The sequence below is a fragment of the Trypanosoma brucei genome, chromosome 8 (genome assembly GCF_000002445.2).
Source record: "Trypanosoma brucei brucei TREU927 chromosome 8, complete sequence".
NCBI lineage: Eukaryota > Euglenozoa > Kinetoplastea > Trypanosomatida > Trypanosomatidae > Trypanosoma > Trypanosoma brucei.
In genome coordinates, this window is record NC_007281.1 from 2,202,060 (window position 1) to 2,218,071 (window position 16,012).

General features: G+C 46.1%; 6 protein-coding genes and 2 pseudogenes across 6 annotated transcripts, besides 1 other annotated feature; all 8 read left to right on the forward strand.

The window, feature by feature from the left end:
* Positions 1-16,012: part of a sequence feature (sequence corresponds to BAC RPCI93-30P3) that runs on past both edges of the window.
* Tb927.8.7630 (amino acid transporter 1, putative) lies at positions 46-1,449 on the forward strand (the record flags this gene model as incomplete). Its single annotated transcript, XM_842499.1, has 1 exon — positions 46-1,449. The coding sequence occupies one exon, from the start codon at positions 46-48 to the stop codon at positions 1,447-1,449; it is 1,404 nt and encodes a 467-aa protein (XP_847592.1).
* Tb927.8.7640 (amino acid transporter 1, putative) lies at positions 2,771-4,174 on the forward strand (the record flags this gene model as incomplete). The annotated part of the gene is made up of 1 exon (XM_842500.1): positions 2,771-4,174. One exon carries the CDS (start codon positions 2,771-2,773, stop codon positions 4,172-4,174), a length of 1,404 nt encoding a protein of 467 aa, XP_847593.1.
* Tb927.8.7650 (amino acid transporter, putative) lies at positions 5,496-6,896 on the forward strand (the record flags this gene model as incomplete). The annotated part of the gene is made up of 1 exon (XM_842501.1): positions 5,496-6,896. The coding sequence occupies one exon, from the start codon at positions 5,496-5,498 to the stop codon at positions 6,894-6,896; it is 1,401 nt and encodes a 466-aa protein (XP_847594.1).
* Tb927.8.7660 lies at positions 6,917-7,246 on the forward strand (annotated as a pseudogene).
* Positions 8,338-9,738, forward strand: Tb927.8.7670 (amino acid transporter, putative; the record flags this gene model as incomplete). Its single annotated transcript, XM_842502.1, has 1 exon — positions 8,338-9,738. One exon carries the CDS (start codon positions 8,338-8,340, stop codon positions 9,736-9,738), a length of 1,401 nt encoding a protein of 466 aa, XP_847595.1.
* Tb927.8.7680 (amino acid transporter, putative) lies at positions 10,287-11,927 on the forward strand (the record flags this gene model as incomplete). The annotated part of the gene is made up of 1 exon (XM_842503.1): positions 10,287-11,927. The coding sequence occupies one exon, from the start codon at positions 10,287-10,289 to the stop codon at positions 11,925-11,927; it is 1,641 nt and encodes a 546-aa protein (XP_847596.1).
* Positions 13,221-13,778, forward strand: Tb927.8.7690 (annotated as a pseudogene).
* Tb927.8.7700 (amino acid transporter, putative) lies at positions 14,329-15,969 on the forward strand (the record flags this gene model as incomplete). The annotated part of the gene is made up of 1 exon (XM_842504.1): positions 14,329-15,969. The coding sequence occupies one exon, from the start codon at positions 14,329-14,331 to the stop codon at positions 15,967-15,969; it is 1,641 nt and encodes a 546-aa protein (XP_847597.1).

A 16,012-nucleotide genomic window follows, 5' to 3' on the forward strand; every position in this document is an offset into this window, starting at 1 on the left:
TCCATCAAGTGTATAACCACAAAGACACTTAACCACCAAAAGAAAATGACCAGCATCAATGCCCAACCACCCAACTCAGCCACTTATCCTCAGGATGATCATGGCAGCGCAGAAGTTGTGAACCTAAATGCTGAGGTGGAACGCCCACAGCCAGAGGAACAGAAAGATGGTGGTGGTTGCTTTGCCAGGGTGAGTTTATTTATGGCAACTATCATCCCACCGGGAGGTATCGCCGCAAGTGCCTTCAACATCGGATCAACTACCGTCGGTGCCGGCATTTTTGGCTTGCCAGCAGCCGCCAACAGCAGTGGGCTTGTGATGGCGATGATTTATCTTATTATCATTACCGCCATGACTATTTTCTCCATATATGCTCTTGGTGTCGCCGCTGAAAGAACAAACATTCGTACATACGAAGGAGTTGCCCGTGCACTACTGGGTCCATGGGGTGCATATTACACCGCTGCAACCCGCGCCTTCTTCAGTTTCAGTGCATGTGTGGCATATGTGATTTCTGTGGGTGATATCCTGAGTGCTACCTTAAAGGGTACCAATGCCCCTGATTTCCTGAAGCAGAAGTCAGGCAACCGGCTATTGACATCCCTCATGTGGTTATGCTTCATGCTTCCACTTGTAATACCTCGGCACATTGACTCCCTACGTCACGTTTCAACCATCGCGTTCATCCTCATGATTTACATGGTGCTTGTAGTGGTGGTGCATTCATGCATGAATGGGTTACCGGAAAATATCAAGAACGTCAGTGTGGGAAAGGATGACAATGCTGAGATTATATTGTTTAACAGTGGGAACAGAGCCATCGAAGGTCTTGGGGTGTTCATCTTTTCCTATCTTTTTCAGATTACCGCGTATGAGGTCTATATGGACATGACAAACCGTTCGGTGGGTAAGTTCGTTCTGGTTGTCACCATTGCGATGGGTATGTGTCTTCCCATGTATGCACTGACAGCCTTCTTTGGTTACATGGATTTTGGTCGCAACGTTACCGGCTCTGTGCTCCTACAGTACGACCCTGTGAACTACCCAGCAGTTATGGTCGGTTTCGTTGGTGTGCTCGTGATGTTGTTCGTATCGTATGCACTTTTGGGATTGGCTTGCCGCAATGCGCTGTATGATGTCATCGGGTGGGACTTCAGAGAGGTTGCTTTCTGGAAGCATTGCATTGCCGTCGTTACTCTCTCTGTCGTCATGTTGCTGTGTGGCTTATTCATCCCCAAAATCACAACTGTGCTGGGATTCGCTGGTTCTTTCTGTGGTGGGTCGCTGGGTTTCATTCTTCCTGCGCTATTCTTCATGTATTCTGGTGGCTTTACGTGGCAAAAGGTTGGTCCCTTTTATTACATTTCCACTTATGTTCTACTGATCACAGGTGTTATCGCAGCCGTATTTGGCACAGGTGCTACCATTTGGGCAGTTACTGTGGGATGATTAGCGTAGGTTCTGCGCACAGGAATGCATTCTACAGCAAGAGGCCAGTCGCACATGTGAATTGTTACCCGAAAACGGCAGGTTAGAAATGTGATACCTGTGTAATGCAGGAATAAAAGTGTGCTTAAGTGTTTAAAAAACGAAGAAAATTAATTTAACGTTTCTCTCACCGACAAATCGTATACCTTCTCTCATTTATCCGTTCCAACACGTATTTCAAACACGGTTCCCCTCTCCAAAACGTTATTTTATTTTGTCAATTATTTCCTTTGTTCGTGTCGATACGAATGTTTCTCCATTTAGGAAAGGAATGTAAGACGCAAACGGGGGTTATTGTGGTAGAATTGGTTTCTTTTCGTCTTTTACCTTTTTTTTGTATTTTTTATTGTCTGCTCAACAGCAATGCGTGAAGTACAACTGCTTAACGAAAAGCGCCTGTAGGGCCGGTGGGTAATTATTTTCTACATATTTTGTTGTATGCTACTTAATATGCGACAGAAACATTAACAGCAGCTCGCAAAGGTAGTTGTTGTAAGCTTCTGTCGCATAGTATCTCTTTCATCTTTTCCTTCTTCCTTAAGATGTACATAAAGGATTCTTGATACATGCTACCACGTTGTGCAAACCAAATAACACTAATGAACCAAAGCAGTGGCTACTATTTTTCAATACTAAATCGATTCCTCCCCGTCTGCATTGTGCCGGTGCCTCCTTCAACTCTACTTTATATAATCTTCTTCCCCTATCCTTTACCCCTTGTTTCTGGTCTCCAAAAGTATGCGAAAGTACACAAATAAAATAGACTGGTGTCGCAGCCATCCTGGCACAACTATTATCCTTGAGTGCACAGGCTGAGAGATAATTTTGACAAATGACTTTAGGTTTCACATGTGTAAGCAGTGGCAGTATCAGATTTGCTAACACAGTGGAGCATGAGCATGCAAGTGATTCCAATGATGCAGATCACGCGGAAAGGCTAATTGCTCTGTTATTAACTGCATTTGGTAATTGTACTAGCACCATTATGTGCTCGGAGTGAGCGTTCCATAGTACTATGGCTGTGGCAAGTTTCAGAGTGTGGGATGAGTTAACAACGATGCCAAGAACGCTGGCCGCTATTCCCTAAGATGCGTCTGCACTGCCACCGTGGCAAGTAACGTCTCTAGGCAGTTAACCCTTATGTGTATGTGTAACACTCCGATGCTACTTCTCCACTCGCTAAGCCGTTTTGTTCCCCTTAACATTATTACTTTCCCCCTACCTCATATTTTCTATATCCATCAAGTGTATAACCACAAAGACACTTAACCACCAAAAGAAAATGACCAGCATCAAGACCAAGTCGCCAACGTCAGTCACTTATCCTCAGGATGATCATGGCAGCGCAGAAGCTGGGCAAGCGAATGCTGAGGTGGAACGCCCACAGCCAGAGGAACGGAAAGATGGTGGTGGTTGCTTTGCCAGGGTGAGTTTATTTATGGCAACTATCATCCCACCGGGAGGTATCGCCGCAAGTGCCTTCAACATCGGATCAACTACCATTGGTGCCGGCATTTTTGGCTTGCCAGCAGCCGCCAACAGCAGTGGGCTTGTGATGGCGATGATTTATCTTATTATCATTACCGCCATGACTATTTTCTCCATATATGCTCTTGGTGTCGCCGCTGAAAGAACAAACATTCGTACATACGAAGGAGTTGCCCGTGCACTACTGGGTCCATGGGGTGCATTTTGCACTGCTGCAGCCCGTACTTTCTTCAGTTTCAGTGCATGTGTGGCATATGTGATTTCTGTGGGTGATATCCTGAGTGCTACCTTAAAGGGTACCAATGCTCCGGATTTCCTGAAGCAGAAGTCAGGCAACCGGCTATTGACATCCCTCATGTGGTTATGCTTCATGCTTCCACTTGTAATACCTCGGCACATTGACTCCCTACGTCACGTTTCAACCATCGCGTTTATCCTCATGATTTATACTGTGGTTGTAGTGGTGGTGCATTCATGCATGAATGGGTTACCGGAAAATATCAAGAACGTCAGTGTGGGAAAGGATGACAATGCTGAGATTATACTGTTTAACAGTGGGAACAGAGCCATCGAAGGTCTTGGGGTGTTCATCTTTTCCTATCTTTTTCATATTACCGCGTATGAGGTCTATATGGACATGACAAACCGTTCGGTGGGTAAGTTCGTTCTGGTTGTCATCATTGCGATGGGTATGTGTCTTCCCATGTATGCACTGACAGCCTTCTTTGGTTACATGGATTTTGGTCGCAACGTTACCGGCTCTGTGCTCCTACAGTACGACCCTGTGAACTACCCAGCGATTATGGTCGGTTTCGTTGGTGTGCTCGTGATGTTGTTCGTATCGTATGCACTTTTGGGATTGGCTTGCCGCAATGCGCTGTATGATGTCATCGGGTGGGACTTCAGAGAGGTTGCTTTCTGGAAGCATTGCATTGCCGTCGTTACTCTCTCTGTCGTCATGTTGCTGTGTGGCTTATTCATCCCCAAAATCACAACTGTGCTGGGATTCGCTGGATCTTTCTGTGGTGGATTGTTGGGTTTCATTCTTCCTGCGCTATTCTTCATGTATTCTGGTGGCTTTACGTGGCAAAAGGTTGGTCCCTTTTATTACATTTCCACTTATGTTCTACTGATCACAGGTGTTATCGCAGCCGTATTTGGCACAGGTGCTACCATTTGGGCAGTTACTGTGGGATGATTAGCGTAGGTTCTGCGCACAGGAATGCATTCTACAGCAAGAGGCCAGTCGCACATGTGAATTGTTACCCGAAAACGGCAGGTTAGAAATGTGATGCCTGTGTAATGCAGGAATAAAAGTGTGCTTAAGTGTTTAAAAAACGAAGAAAATTAATTTAACGTTTCTCTCACCGACAAATCGTATACCTTCTCTCATTCGTTCGCTCCAACACGTATTTCAAGCGCGGTTCCCCTCTCCAAAACGTTATTTTATTTTGTCAATTATTTCCTTTGTTCGTGTCGATACGAATGTTTCTCCATTTAGGAAAGGAATGTAAGACGCAAACGGGGGTTATTGTGGTAGAATTGGTTTCTTTTCGTCTTTTACCTTTTTTTTGTATTTTTTATTGTCTGCTCAACAGCAATGCTTGAAGTACAACTGCTTAACGAAAAGCGCCTGTAGGGCCGGTGGGTAATTATTTTCTACATATTTTGTTGTATGCTACTTAATATGCGACAGAAACATTAACATCTGCCCACAAAGGTAGTTGTTGTAAGCTTCTGTCGCATAGTATCTCTTTCATCTTTTCCTTCTTCCTTAAGATGTACATAAAGGATTCTTGATACATGCTACCACGTTGTGCAAACCAAATAACACTAATGAACCAAAGCAGTGGCTACTATTTTTCAATACTAAATCGATTCCTCCCCGTCTGCATTGTGCCGGTGCCTCCTTCAACTCTACTTTATATAATCTTCTTCCCCTATCCTTTACCCCTTGTTTCTGGTCTCCAAAAGTATGCGAAAGTACACAAATAAAATAGACTGGTGTCGCAGCCATCCTGGCACAACTATTATCCTTGAGTGCACAGGCTGAGAGATAATTTTGACAAATGACTTTAGGTTTCACATGTGTAAGCAGTGGCAGTATCAGATTTGCTAACACAGTGGAGCATGAGCATGCAAGTGATTCCAATGATGCAGATCACGCGGAAAGGCTAATTGCTCTGTTATTAACTGCATTTGGTAATTGTACTAGCACCATTATGTGCTCGGAGTGAGCGTTCCATAGTACTATGGCTGTGGCAAGTTTCAGAGTGTGGGATGAGTTAACAACGATGCCAAGAACGCTGGCCGCTATTCCCTAAGATGCGTCTGCACTGCCACCGTAGCAAGTAACGTCTCTAGGCAGTTAACCCTTATGTGTATGTGTAACACTCCGATGCTACTTCTCCACTCGCTAAGCCGTTTTGTTCCCCTTAACATTATTACTTTCCCCCTACCTCATATTTTCTATATCCATCAAGTGTATAACCACAAAGACACTTAACCACCAAAAGAAAATGACCAGCATCAAGACCAAGTCGCCAACGTCAGTCACTTATCCTCGGAATGATCATGGCAGCGCAGAAGTTGTGAACCCAAATCCTGAGGCACCCCTTTCCCAAAATGAACTAAAGAATAGTGGTGGTTGCTTTGCCAGGGTGAGTTTATTTATGGCAACTATCATCCCACCGGGAGGTATCGCCGCAAGCGCCTTCAACATTGCCGCTTCATCTGTTGGTGCCGGTATCATTGGCTTGCCTTCTGCCGCCAACAGCAGTGGGCTTGTGATGGCGATGATTTATCTTATTATCATTACGGCAATGTCTGTGTTTACAATGCACAATCTCGCAGTGGTTGCTGATAAGACTAATGTGTACACGTACGAAGGAGTTGCCCGTGTCCTGCTGGGTCGCTGGGGTAAGTACTACGTAGCTGTGGTTCGTGCTTTCCATGGCTTTAGTGCATGTGTGGCATATGTGATTTCTGTGGGTGATATCCTGAGTGCTACCTTAAAGGGTACCAACGCTCCGGATTTCCTGAAGCAGAAGTCAGGCAACCGACTGCTTACAATTGGCATGTGGTTATGCTTCATGCTTCCACTTGTAATACCTCGGCGCATTGACTCCCTACGTTATGTTTCAACGTTCGCCGTCAGTTTCATGGTGTACCTTGTCATCGCCATTGTAGTGCACTCATGCATGAATGGGTTACCGGAAAATATCAAGAACGTCAGTGTGGGAAAGGATGACAATGCTGAGATTATATTGTTTAACAGTGGGAACAGAGCCATCGAAGGTCTTGGGGTGATAATGTTCGCATATGTGTGCCAAGTTGTCGCACTTGAAGTTTATGAGAACATGACAAACCGGTCCGTGGGAAGGTTCGTAATTGCATCTGCAATTGCATTGGGTATCTGCTTCACATTGTACGTAATGACATCCTTTTTTGGTTACATGGACTTTGGTCGTGCTGTTACTGGCTCTGTGCTTCTGATGTATGACCCAGTGAATGAACCTGCAATTATGGTCGGTTTCGTTGGTGTGCTCGTCAAGCTATGCGTATCATACGCTATTCTCGCTATGGCTTGCCGCAATGCACTGTATGATGTCGTGGGATGGGATGCCGACAAGGTTGCCTTCTGGAAGCATTGCATTGCCGTTGTTACTCTCTCTGTCGTCATGTTGTTGTGTGGCTTATTCATCCCAAAGATCAACACAGTTCTTGGGTTCGCTGGTTCCATCTCTGGTGGATCGCTGGGTTTCATTCTTCCTTCCTTATTGGTGATGTATTCCGGTGGCTTTACGTGGCAGAAGGTGGGTCCGTTTTATTATCTTACTACATACGCTGTATTACTTACAGGTGTTATTGCCATTGTATTTGGCACGGGGTGCGCTATCTGGGGAACTTTCACTGGTTAGTTGGCTTATGTGTAGCATATCGGAATGTATCGTATGATGTCGTGGGATGGGATGCCGACAAGGTTGCCTTCTGGAAGCATTGCATTGCCGTTGTTACTCTCTCTATCGTCATGTTGCTGTGTGGCTTATTCATCCCAAAGATCAACACAGTTCTTGGGTTCGCTGGTTCCATCTCTGGTGGATTGTTGGGTTTCATTCTTCCTGCGCTATTCTTCATGTATTCTGGTGGCTTTACGTGGCAAAAGGTTGGTCCCTTTTATTACATTTCCACTTATGTTCTACTGATCACAGGTGTTATCGCAGCCGTATTTGGCACAGGTGCTACCATTTGGGCAGTTACTGTGGGATGATTAGCGTAGGTTCTGCGCACAGGAATGCATTCTACAGCAAGAGGCCAGTCGCACATGTGAATTGTTACCCGAAAACGGCAGGTTAGAAATGTGATACCTGTGCAATGCAGGAATAAAAGTGTGCTTAAGTGTTTAAAAAACGAAGAAAATTAATTTAACGTTTCTCTCACCGACAAATCGTATACCTTCTCTCATTTATCCGTTCCAACACGTATTTCAAACACGGTTCCCCTCTCCAAAACGTTATTTTATTTTGTCAATTATTTCCTTTGTTCGTGTCGACACGAGTGTTTCTCCATTTAGGAAGGGAATTTCAAGTGCGAAGAGGGGACATTGTGTTATATTTACTTTCTTTCCATCCTTCGTACACTATTTTTTCTTTGTAACGCCCTCCCTATCCGTATTATTTTATTTTTTTAATGGTTGTGCGTGAAGCACAACTGCTTAACGAAAAGCGCTTGTAGGGCCGGTGGGTAATTATTTTCTACATATTTTGTTGTATGCTCCCTAATATACTACAGAAACATTAGCAGCTGCCCACAAAGGTAGTTGTTGTAAGCTTCTGTCGCATAGTATCTCTTTCGTCTCTTTCTTCTTGCTTAAGATGTACATAAAGGATTCTTGATACATGCTACCACGTTGTGCAAACCAAATAACACTAATGGAACAGGGGCACTATCAGATTTGCTAACACAGTGGAGCATGAGCATGCAAGTGATTCCAATGATGCAGATCACGCGGAAAGGCTAATTGCTCTGTTATTAACTGCATTTGGTAATTGTACTAGCACCATTATGTGCTCGGAGTGAGCGTTCCATAGTACTATGGCTGTGGCAAGTTTCAGAGTGTGGGATGAGTTAACAACGATGCCAAGAACGCTGGCCGCTATTCCCTAAGATGCGTCTGCACTGCCACCGTAGCAAGTAACGTCTCTAGGCAGTTAACCCTTATGTGTATGTGTAACACTCCGATGCTACTTCTCCACTCGCTAAGCCGTTTTGTTCCCCTTAACATTATTACTTTCCCCTTACCTCATATTTTCTATATCCATCAAGTGTATAACCACAAAGACACTTAACCACCAAAAGAAAATGACCAGCATCAATGCCCAACCACCCAACTCAGCCACTTATCCTCAGGATGATCATGGCAGCGCAGAAGTTGTGAACCCAAATCCTGAGGCACCCCTTTCCCAAAATGAACTAAAGAATAGTGGTGGTTGCTTTGCCAGGGTGAGTTTATTTATGGCAACTATCATCCCACCGGGAGGTATCGCCGCAAGCGCCTTCAACATTGCCGCTTCATCTGTTGGTGCCGGTATCATTGGCTTGCCTTCTGCCGCCAACAGCAGTGGGCTTGTGATGGCGATGATTTATCTTATTATCATTACGGCAATGTCTGTGTTTACAATGCACAATCTCGCAGTGGTTGCTGATAAGACTAATGTGTACACGTACGAAGGAGTTGCCCGTGTCCTGCTGGGTCGCTGGGGAGAGTACTACGTAGCTGTTGTTCGTGCTTTCCATGGCTTTAGTGCATGTGTGGCATATGTGATTTCTGTGGGTGATATCCTGAGTGCTACCTTAAAGGGTACCAACGCTCCGGATTTCCTGAAGCAGAAGTCAGGCAACCGGCTGCTTACAATTGGCATGTGGTTATGCTTCATGCTTCCACTTGTAATACCTCGGCACATTGACTCCCTACGTTATGTTTCAACCATCGCCGTCAGTTTCATGGTGTACCTCGTCATCGCCATTGTAGTGCACTCATGCATGAATGGGTTACCGGAAAATATCAAGAACGTCAGTGTGGGAAAGGATGACAATGCTGAGATTATATTGTTTAACAGTGGGAACAGAGCCATCGAAGGTCTTGGGGTGATAATGTTCGCATATGTGTGCCAAGTTGTCGCACTTGAAGTTTATGAGAACATGACAAACCGGTCCGTGGGAAGGTTCGTAATTGCATCTGCAATTGCATTGGGTATCTGCTTCACATTGTACGTAATGACAGCCTTCTTTGGTTACATGGACTTTGGTCGTGCTGTTACTGGCTCTGTGCTTCTGATGTATGACCCAGTGAATGAACCTGCAATTATGGTCGGTTTCGTTGGTGTGCTCGTCAAGCTATGCGTATCATACGCTATTCTCGCTATGGCTTGCCGCAATGCACTGTATGATGTCGTGGGATGGGATGCCGACAAGGTTGCCTTCTGGAAGCATTGCATTGCCGTTGTTACTCTCTCTGTCGTCATGTTGTTGTGTGGCTTATTCATCCCAAAAATCACAACTGTGCTGGGGTTCGCTGGTTCCATCTCTGGTGGATCGCTGGGTTTCATTCTTCCTTCCTTATTGGTGATGTATTCCGGTGGCTTTACGTGGCAGAAGGTGGGTCCGTTTTATTATCTTACTACATACGCTGTATTACTTACAGGTGTTATTGCCATTGTATTTGGTACGGGAGCGACCATCTGGGGAACTGCGACTGGTTAATTGGTTTATGTGTAGCATATCGGAATGTATCGTTTTAACGGGTTTATCGAGGCATGAACAGTACTATAAGTGCTGTAAAATAATATTATCATCACTATTATAGCAATGACACTGAGCGTAAACGTTACTAATAACACGGAAGTGAATGACTAGGCGACTTCTCTTTCCGCTTCACTACTCAAAAATATAACAACACATATTTTGTTTTTCTGCTGTTTCTGACAGTATAGTCCCCAACCCCAACTGAATCGCTTCAACCCAGGTCGGTTGATGTTTTTTCCCTAGTTGGCAACGCGCTCCAACATATCTTCGTTTAGTCTATGCGTGGCATCTGTAGAGTGGGTGGCTGGGACAACGCCATCTGTCTCCAGTTCTCGCACACTGTTCTTCGACCGATATTTCATTATCTATTTTTTTTCTTACTGTTTTTGTTATGTCAATTATTATTTTAGCGTGGGGTTAATCCTGTTGTATGATGTAAACTAGTTGTATTGTTGCAATTATTTTTTTTTATTCCGAGAAAAGGTAAATTTGGGTTGTCTGATCACATGTTTAAACTTCTTCGTATCATCACTCCGTCCCTGGCTCTTTGGTTCTTAACACCAGGACAGTCGACTTCGTTCACATTGCGTGGGCATCTCCCTCAGTCCCATTCGCTGTACCTTTTCTCCCCAATTTCTTCTAGACTTTCCAAAGGCACAAAAGCAGGACAGACAGCGCCTCTTATGCATCCTGACGGAACCACTGCGCCTGATTCCTGGAGGCTCACGAACCCACCAGACTCCGTTGAGGCGGGGGCCACTGAGGGTGCGGCAACAGGTTCCTCAATCCCACATGGATCACCGGAGGCAACAGGTGACAAGGTTGGTGAAAACAATGACAGAGACCAATTGACCGCTTCGGGGGGGGAACGTTCGCAGCCATTCATGGAGTGCGTCAAAAAAGTGATACCGCCGGGTGGTTTGGTCTCCACGGTGTTCAATCTCGCTGCCATGTGCATCGGTGCCGGCATCCTCGGTCTTCCCGCAGCAGCTAATAGCAGCGGTCTGGTGATGATGTTTGTGTATCCTACAGTTATTGTTTTTCTTTCCATATACTCGCTCTACTGCCTCGCCACGCAGATAGAAAGGCACGGTCTAAAGTCCTACGAAGGCATGTCGAGGGCGCTGCTGGGTCCATGGTCCGCTTACCTTACTGGCGTGCTGCGTGCGCTCAATACCTTTGGCGCCTGCGTGGCGTTTATCATTGCCGTGGGTGATATCCTGAGTGCCATTCTAAAGGGTACCAACGCTCCAGATTTCCTGAAGCAGAAGTCAGGCAACCGATTGCTAACGTCCATCATCTGGCTATGTTTCATGCTCCCACTTGTAATACCCCGCAGCGTAAACACACTCCGCTACATATCAACCATAGGAATTACATCCATCTGCTACCTTGTTGTCGTTATCGTGGTGCATTCGTACATGAATGGATTACCCGACAACATCAAAAAAGTGCATTTGACTGGTGCCCCAGGTGATGAAGGCATTCACCTCTTTGGCACAGGAAATAAAGCAGTGGAAGGTCCGGGCGTCTTCATGTTCGCTTTTCTCTGCCAAGCGAATTCGTTCGAAGTATACTTGGGCATGCCGCAACCCAACGTGCACAGGTTTACAGCCTACACAGCCATCGCCATGGCCGTATGCTTCGTGCTGTGCATTTTCGCAGCCTTCTTTGGTTACCTGGATTTTGGTGGGGCTGTTACTGGATCTGTGCTTCTGATGTATGACCCAGTGAATGAACCTGCAATTATGGTCGGTTTCGTTGGTGTGCTCGTCAAGCTGTGTGCGTCATATGCATTGCTGGCAATGGCTTGTCGTAATGCACTGTATAGTTTTGTTGGGTGGGATGCCGACGAGGTCGCCTTCTGGAAGCATTGCGTTTTTGTGATCTCCCTCTCTGCGGTTATCTTATTGTGCGGTCTCTTCATCCCAACCATAAACACGGTGTTTGGCTTCGTTGGGGCTGTTTGTGGAGGCTTTCTTGCCTTCATCCTCCCTTCGCTATTCATCATGTATGGCGGGGGCTGGTCCCTGAAGACGGTTGGATGGTGCCACTACCTTGCGACATATGCAGTGCTGTTTGCAGGGGTGGCATTATGCGTATTTGGTACAGGCGCTACCGTGTACAGTGTCGCAGTGGAGTGGTAACGATAGAAGTGGGGCGTCACTCGTCCTTCTCCATACATGCCCCGTGTCGAGCAAATATCATTGGGCATATGCTCTCTAAAGCCCTATTGGGCTCGTGAGATGTTTTCCTCCCCTTTTATTATGTTTTAATGCGTACGTATTATCATTATTGGATTTACTCCTCTTCCGGTATGCTCACTCGAAAACGTGTACCTCCGGCCCAACCAGAGGGAGATAGTGTAAGGACGCAGGGATACAGGCTGTGGTGCAATTATCCATTACTGTCTCATTTAATATTTTATTGATATAGCCAATCTTTTCAGCGGTAGCAGCCTTTTTGTGTGTGTTTTAACTCCTTTCGGAGCGACGTCAGTAATAAGGGAGAAAAGCGTCGATGTCTCTTGGTTACTCGTCTTTATTTTTTTTTTGGTGAGTCTCCAAGTAAGTCACTCTTCGAGTTGCACACCACTCGGGTGCATATGAATGGTGGCGCTTCTCGCTCCGTTAACTTCACTGTTTTTTGTTGTTGTAACTTAATCCCACTAACACAGCACCCGACTAGGGATGTTCCGGGAAGCTATAAAACGTGCGTGCATATTGTCAGAGAAGGATCATCTGAGCATGCTGATCGTTGTTCCCCTAGGATTCGTTCTTGATCTCCTTCTTTATCTACTCTCCCTTTGCTTTCCTTCCTCCTCATATTCTTTACGCTCTCTGTTGCAGCACAAATGTTAGCGATGGGTGACCCGGACATCCCTTAGTTCCTTCTTTTCAGCAGGTTACCTGTTGGCGTTTGATGATTGTACCAATATCGGAGCTACAAGCAAAGTTGGCAGTATGCATATATGTTACAAATCCATGTACCCGTTGAACACCACTGTGGTCTGTTTCCCATTGCGTCTCCAGGGCTGATATGTATGCATTGTGTTTACCCTGAATCATGAACGCGGCCGCGCAACTCCTGGAAAATGGTGTCTGGTACGTTCTTTGTTTTGTTCCTTGCCGCGGCTGCATGGCAGTAGACAGTTATTAGCTGGATGTACAAATACACAGAGCCTTCCTTCATAAGGTTGAAAACTAAGGATAGTCATGTGTTCTAACAAACAATCACAAGTGGATGTTTCTTCGGCACTTCACGCCGAACCGAATGCATCTACTCTCGTCTCTTGTAATGTCTCTTGGACTCGGAAGATGGCACCCGTCAGCTCATGGGGTGTCGCGACAATGGGGAAGAGGAAGGGTTAACGCACGCACTACTGTTCGTGATGCACGAGAGCCAAATAATCTGCTGCTGACGAAGGGCGCATCGGTCTAATGGGTGTACCCCATTACCATTACTGTTTAGCGCCGTCCTATGTGTTGGCTATCTGCTTCACATTGTACGTAATGACAGCCTTCTTTGGTTACATGGATTTTGGTGGGGCTGTTACTGGATCTGTGCTTCTGATGTATGACCCAGTGAATGAACCTGCAATTATGGTCGGTTTCGTTGGTGTGCTCGTCAAGCTATGCGTATCATACGCTATTCTCGCTATGGCTTGCCGCAATGCACTGTATGATGTCGTGGGATGGGATGCCGACAAGGTTGCCTTCTGGAAGCATTGCATTGCCGTTGTTACTCTCTCTGTCGTCATGTTGCTGTGTGGCTTATTCATCCCCAAAATCACAACTGTGCTGGGATTGGCTGGTTCCATCTCTGGTGGATCGCTGGGTTTCCTATTTCCCGCCTTATTGGTGATGTATTCCGGTGGCTTTACGTGGCAGAAGGTGGGTCCGTTTTATTATCTTACTACATACGCTGTATTACTTACAGGTGTTATTGCCATTGTATTTGGTACGGGAGCGACCATCTGGGGAACTGCGACTGGTTAATTGGTTTATGTGTAGCATATCGGAATGTATCGTTTTAACGGGTTTATCGAGGCATGAACAGTACTATAAGTGCTGTAAAATAATATTATCATCACTATTATAGCAATGACACTGAGCGTAAACGTTACTAATAACACGGAAGTGAATGACTAGGCGACTTCTCTTTCCGCTTCACTACTCAAAAATATAACAACACATATTTTGTTTTTCTGCTGTTTCTGACAGTATAGTCCCCAACCCCAACTGAATCGCTTCAACCCAGGTCGGTTGATGTTTTTTCCCTAGTTGGCAACGCGCTCCAACATATCTTCGTTTAGTCTATGCGTGGCATCTGTAGAGTGGGTGGCTGGGACAACGCCATCTGTCTCCAGTTCTCGCACGCTGTTCTTCGACCGATATTTCATTATCTATTTTTTTTCTTACTGTTTTTGTTATGTCGATTATTATTTTAGCGTGGGGTTAATCCTGTTGTATGATGTAAACTAGTTGTATTGTTGCAATTGTTTATTTTTTTATTCCGAGAAAAGGTAAATTTGGGTTGTCTGATCACATGTTTAAACTTCTTCGTATCATCACTCCGTCCCTGGCTCTTTGGTTCTTAACACCAGGACAGTCGACTTCGTTCACATTGCGTGGGCATCTCCCTCAGTCCCATTCGCTGTACCTTTTCTCCCCAATTTCTTCTAGACTTTCCAAAGGCACAAAAGCAGGACAGACAGCGCCTCTTATGCATCCTGACGGAACCACTGCGCCTGATTCCTGGAGGCTCACGAACCCACCAGACTCCGTTGAGGCGGGGGCCACTGAGGGTGCGGCAACAGGTTCCTCAATCCCACATGGATCATCGGAGGCAACAGGTGACAAGGTTGGTGAAAACAATGACAGAGACCAATTGACCGCTTCGGGGGGGGAACGTTCGCAGCCATTCATGGAGTGCGTCAAAAAAGTGATACCGCCGGGTGGTTTGGTCTCCACGGTGTTCAATCTCGCTGCCATGTGCATCGGTGCCGGCATCCTCGGTCTTCCCGCAGCAGCTAATAGCAGCGGTCTGGTGATGATGTTTGTGTATCCTACAGTTATTGTTTTTCTTTCCATATACTCGCTCTACTGCCTCGCCACGCAGATAGAAAGGCACGGTCTAAAGTCCTACGAAGGCATGTCGAGGGCGCTGCTGGGTCCATGGTCCGCTTACCTTACTGGCGTGCTGCGTGCGCTCAATACCTTTGGCGCCTGCGTGGCGTTTATCATTTCTGTGGGTGATATCCTGAGTGCCATTCTAAAGGGTACCAACGCTCCAGATTTCCTGAAGCAGAAGTCAGGCAACCGATTGCTAACGTCCATCATCTGGCTATGTTTCATGCTCCCACTTGTAATACCCCGCAGCGTAAACACACTCCGCTACATGTCAGCCATAGGAATTACATCCATCTGCTACCTTGTTGTCGTTATCGTGGTGCATTCGTACATGAATGGATTACCCGACAACATCAAAAAAGTGCATTTGACTGGTGCCCCAGGTGATGAAGGCATTCACCTCTTTGGCACAGGAAATAAAGCAGTGGAAGGTCCGGGCGTCTTCATGTTCGCTTTTCTCTGCCAAGCGAATTCGTTCGAAGTATACTTGGGCATGCCGAAACCCAACGTGCACAGGTTTACAGCCTACACAGCCATCGCCATGGCCGTATGCTTCGTGCTGTGCATTTTCGCAGCCTTCTTTGGTTACCTGGATTTTGGTGGAGCTGTTACTGGATCTGTGCTTCTGATGTATGACCCAGTGAATGAACCTGCAATTATGGTCGGTTTCGTTGGTGTGCTCGTCAAGCTATGCGTATCATATGCATTGGTGGCAATGGCTTGTCGTAATGCACTGTATAGTTTTGTTGGGTGGGATGCCGACGATGTCGCCTTCTGGAAGCATTGCGTTTTTGTGATCTCCCTCTCTGCGGTTATCTTATTGTGCGGTCTCTTCATCCCAACCATAAACACGGTGTTTGGCTTCGTTGGGGCTGTTTGTGGAGGCTTTCTTGCCTTCATTCTCCCTTCGCTATTCATCATGTATGGCGGGGGCTGGTCCCTGAAGGCGGTTGGATGGTGCCACTACCTTGCGACATATGCAGTGCTGTTTGCAGGGGTGGCATTATGCGTATTTGGTACAGGCGCTACCGTGTACAGTGTCGCAGTGGAGTGGTAACGATAGAAGTGGGGCGTCACTCGTCCTTCTCCATACATGCCCC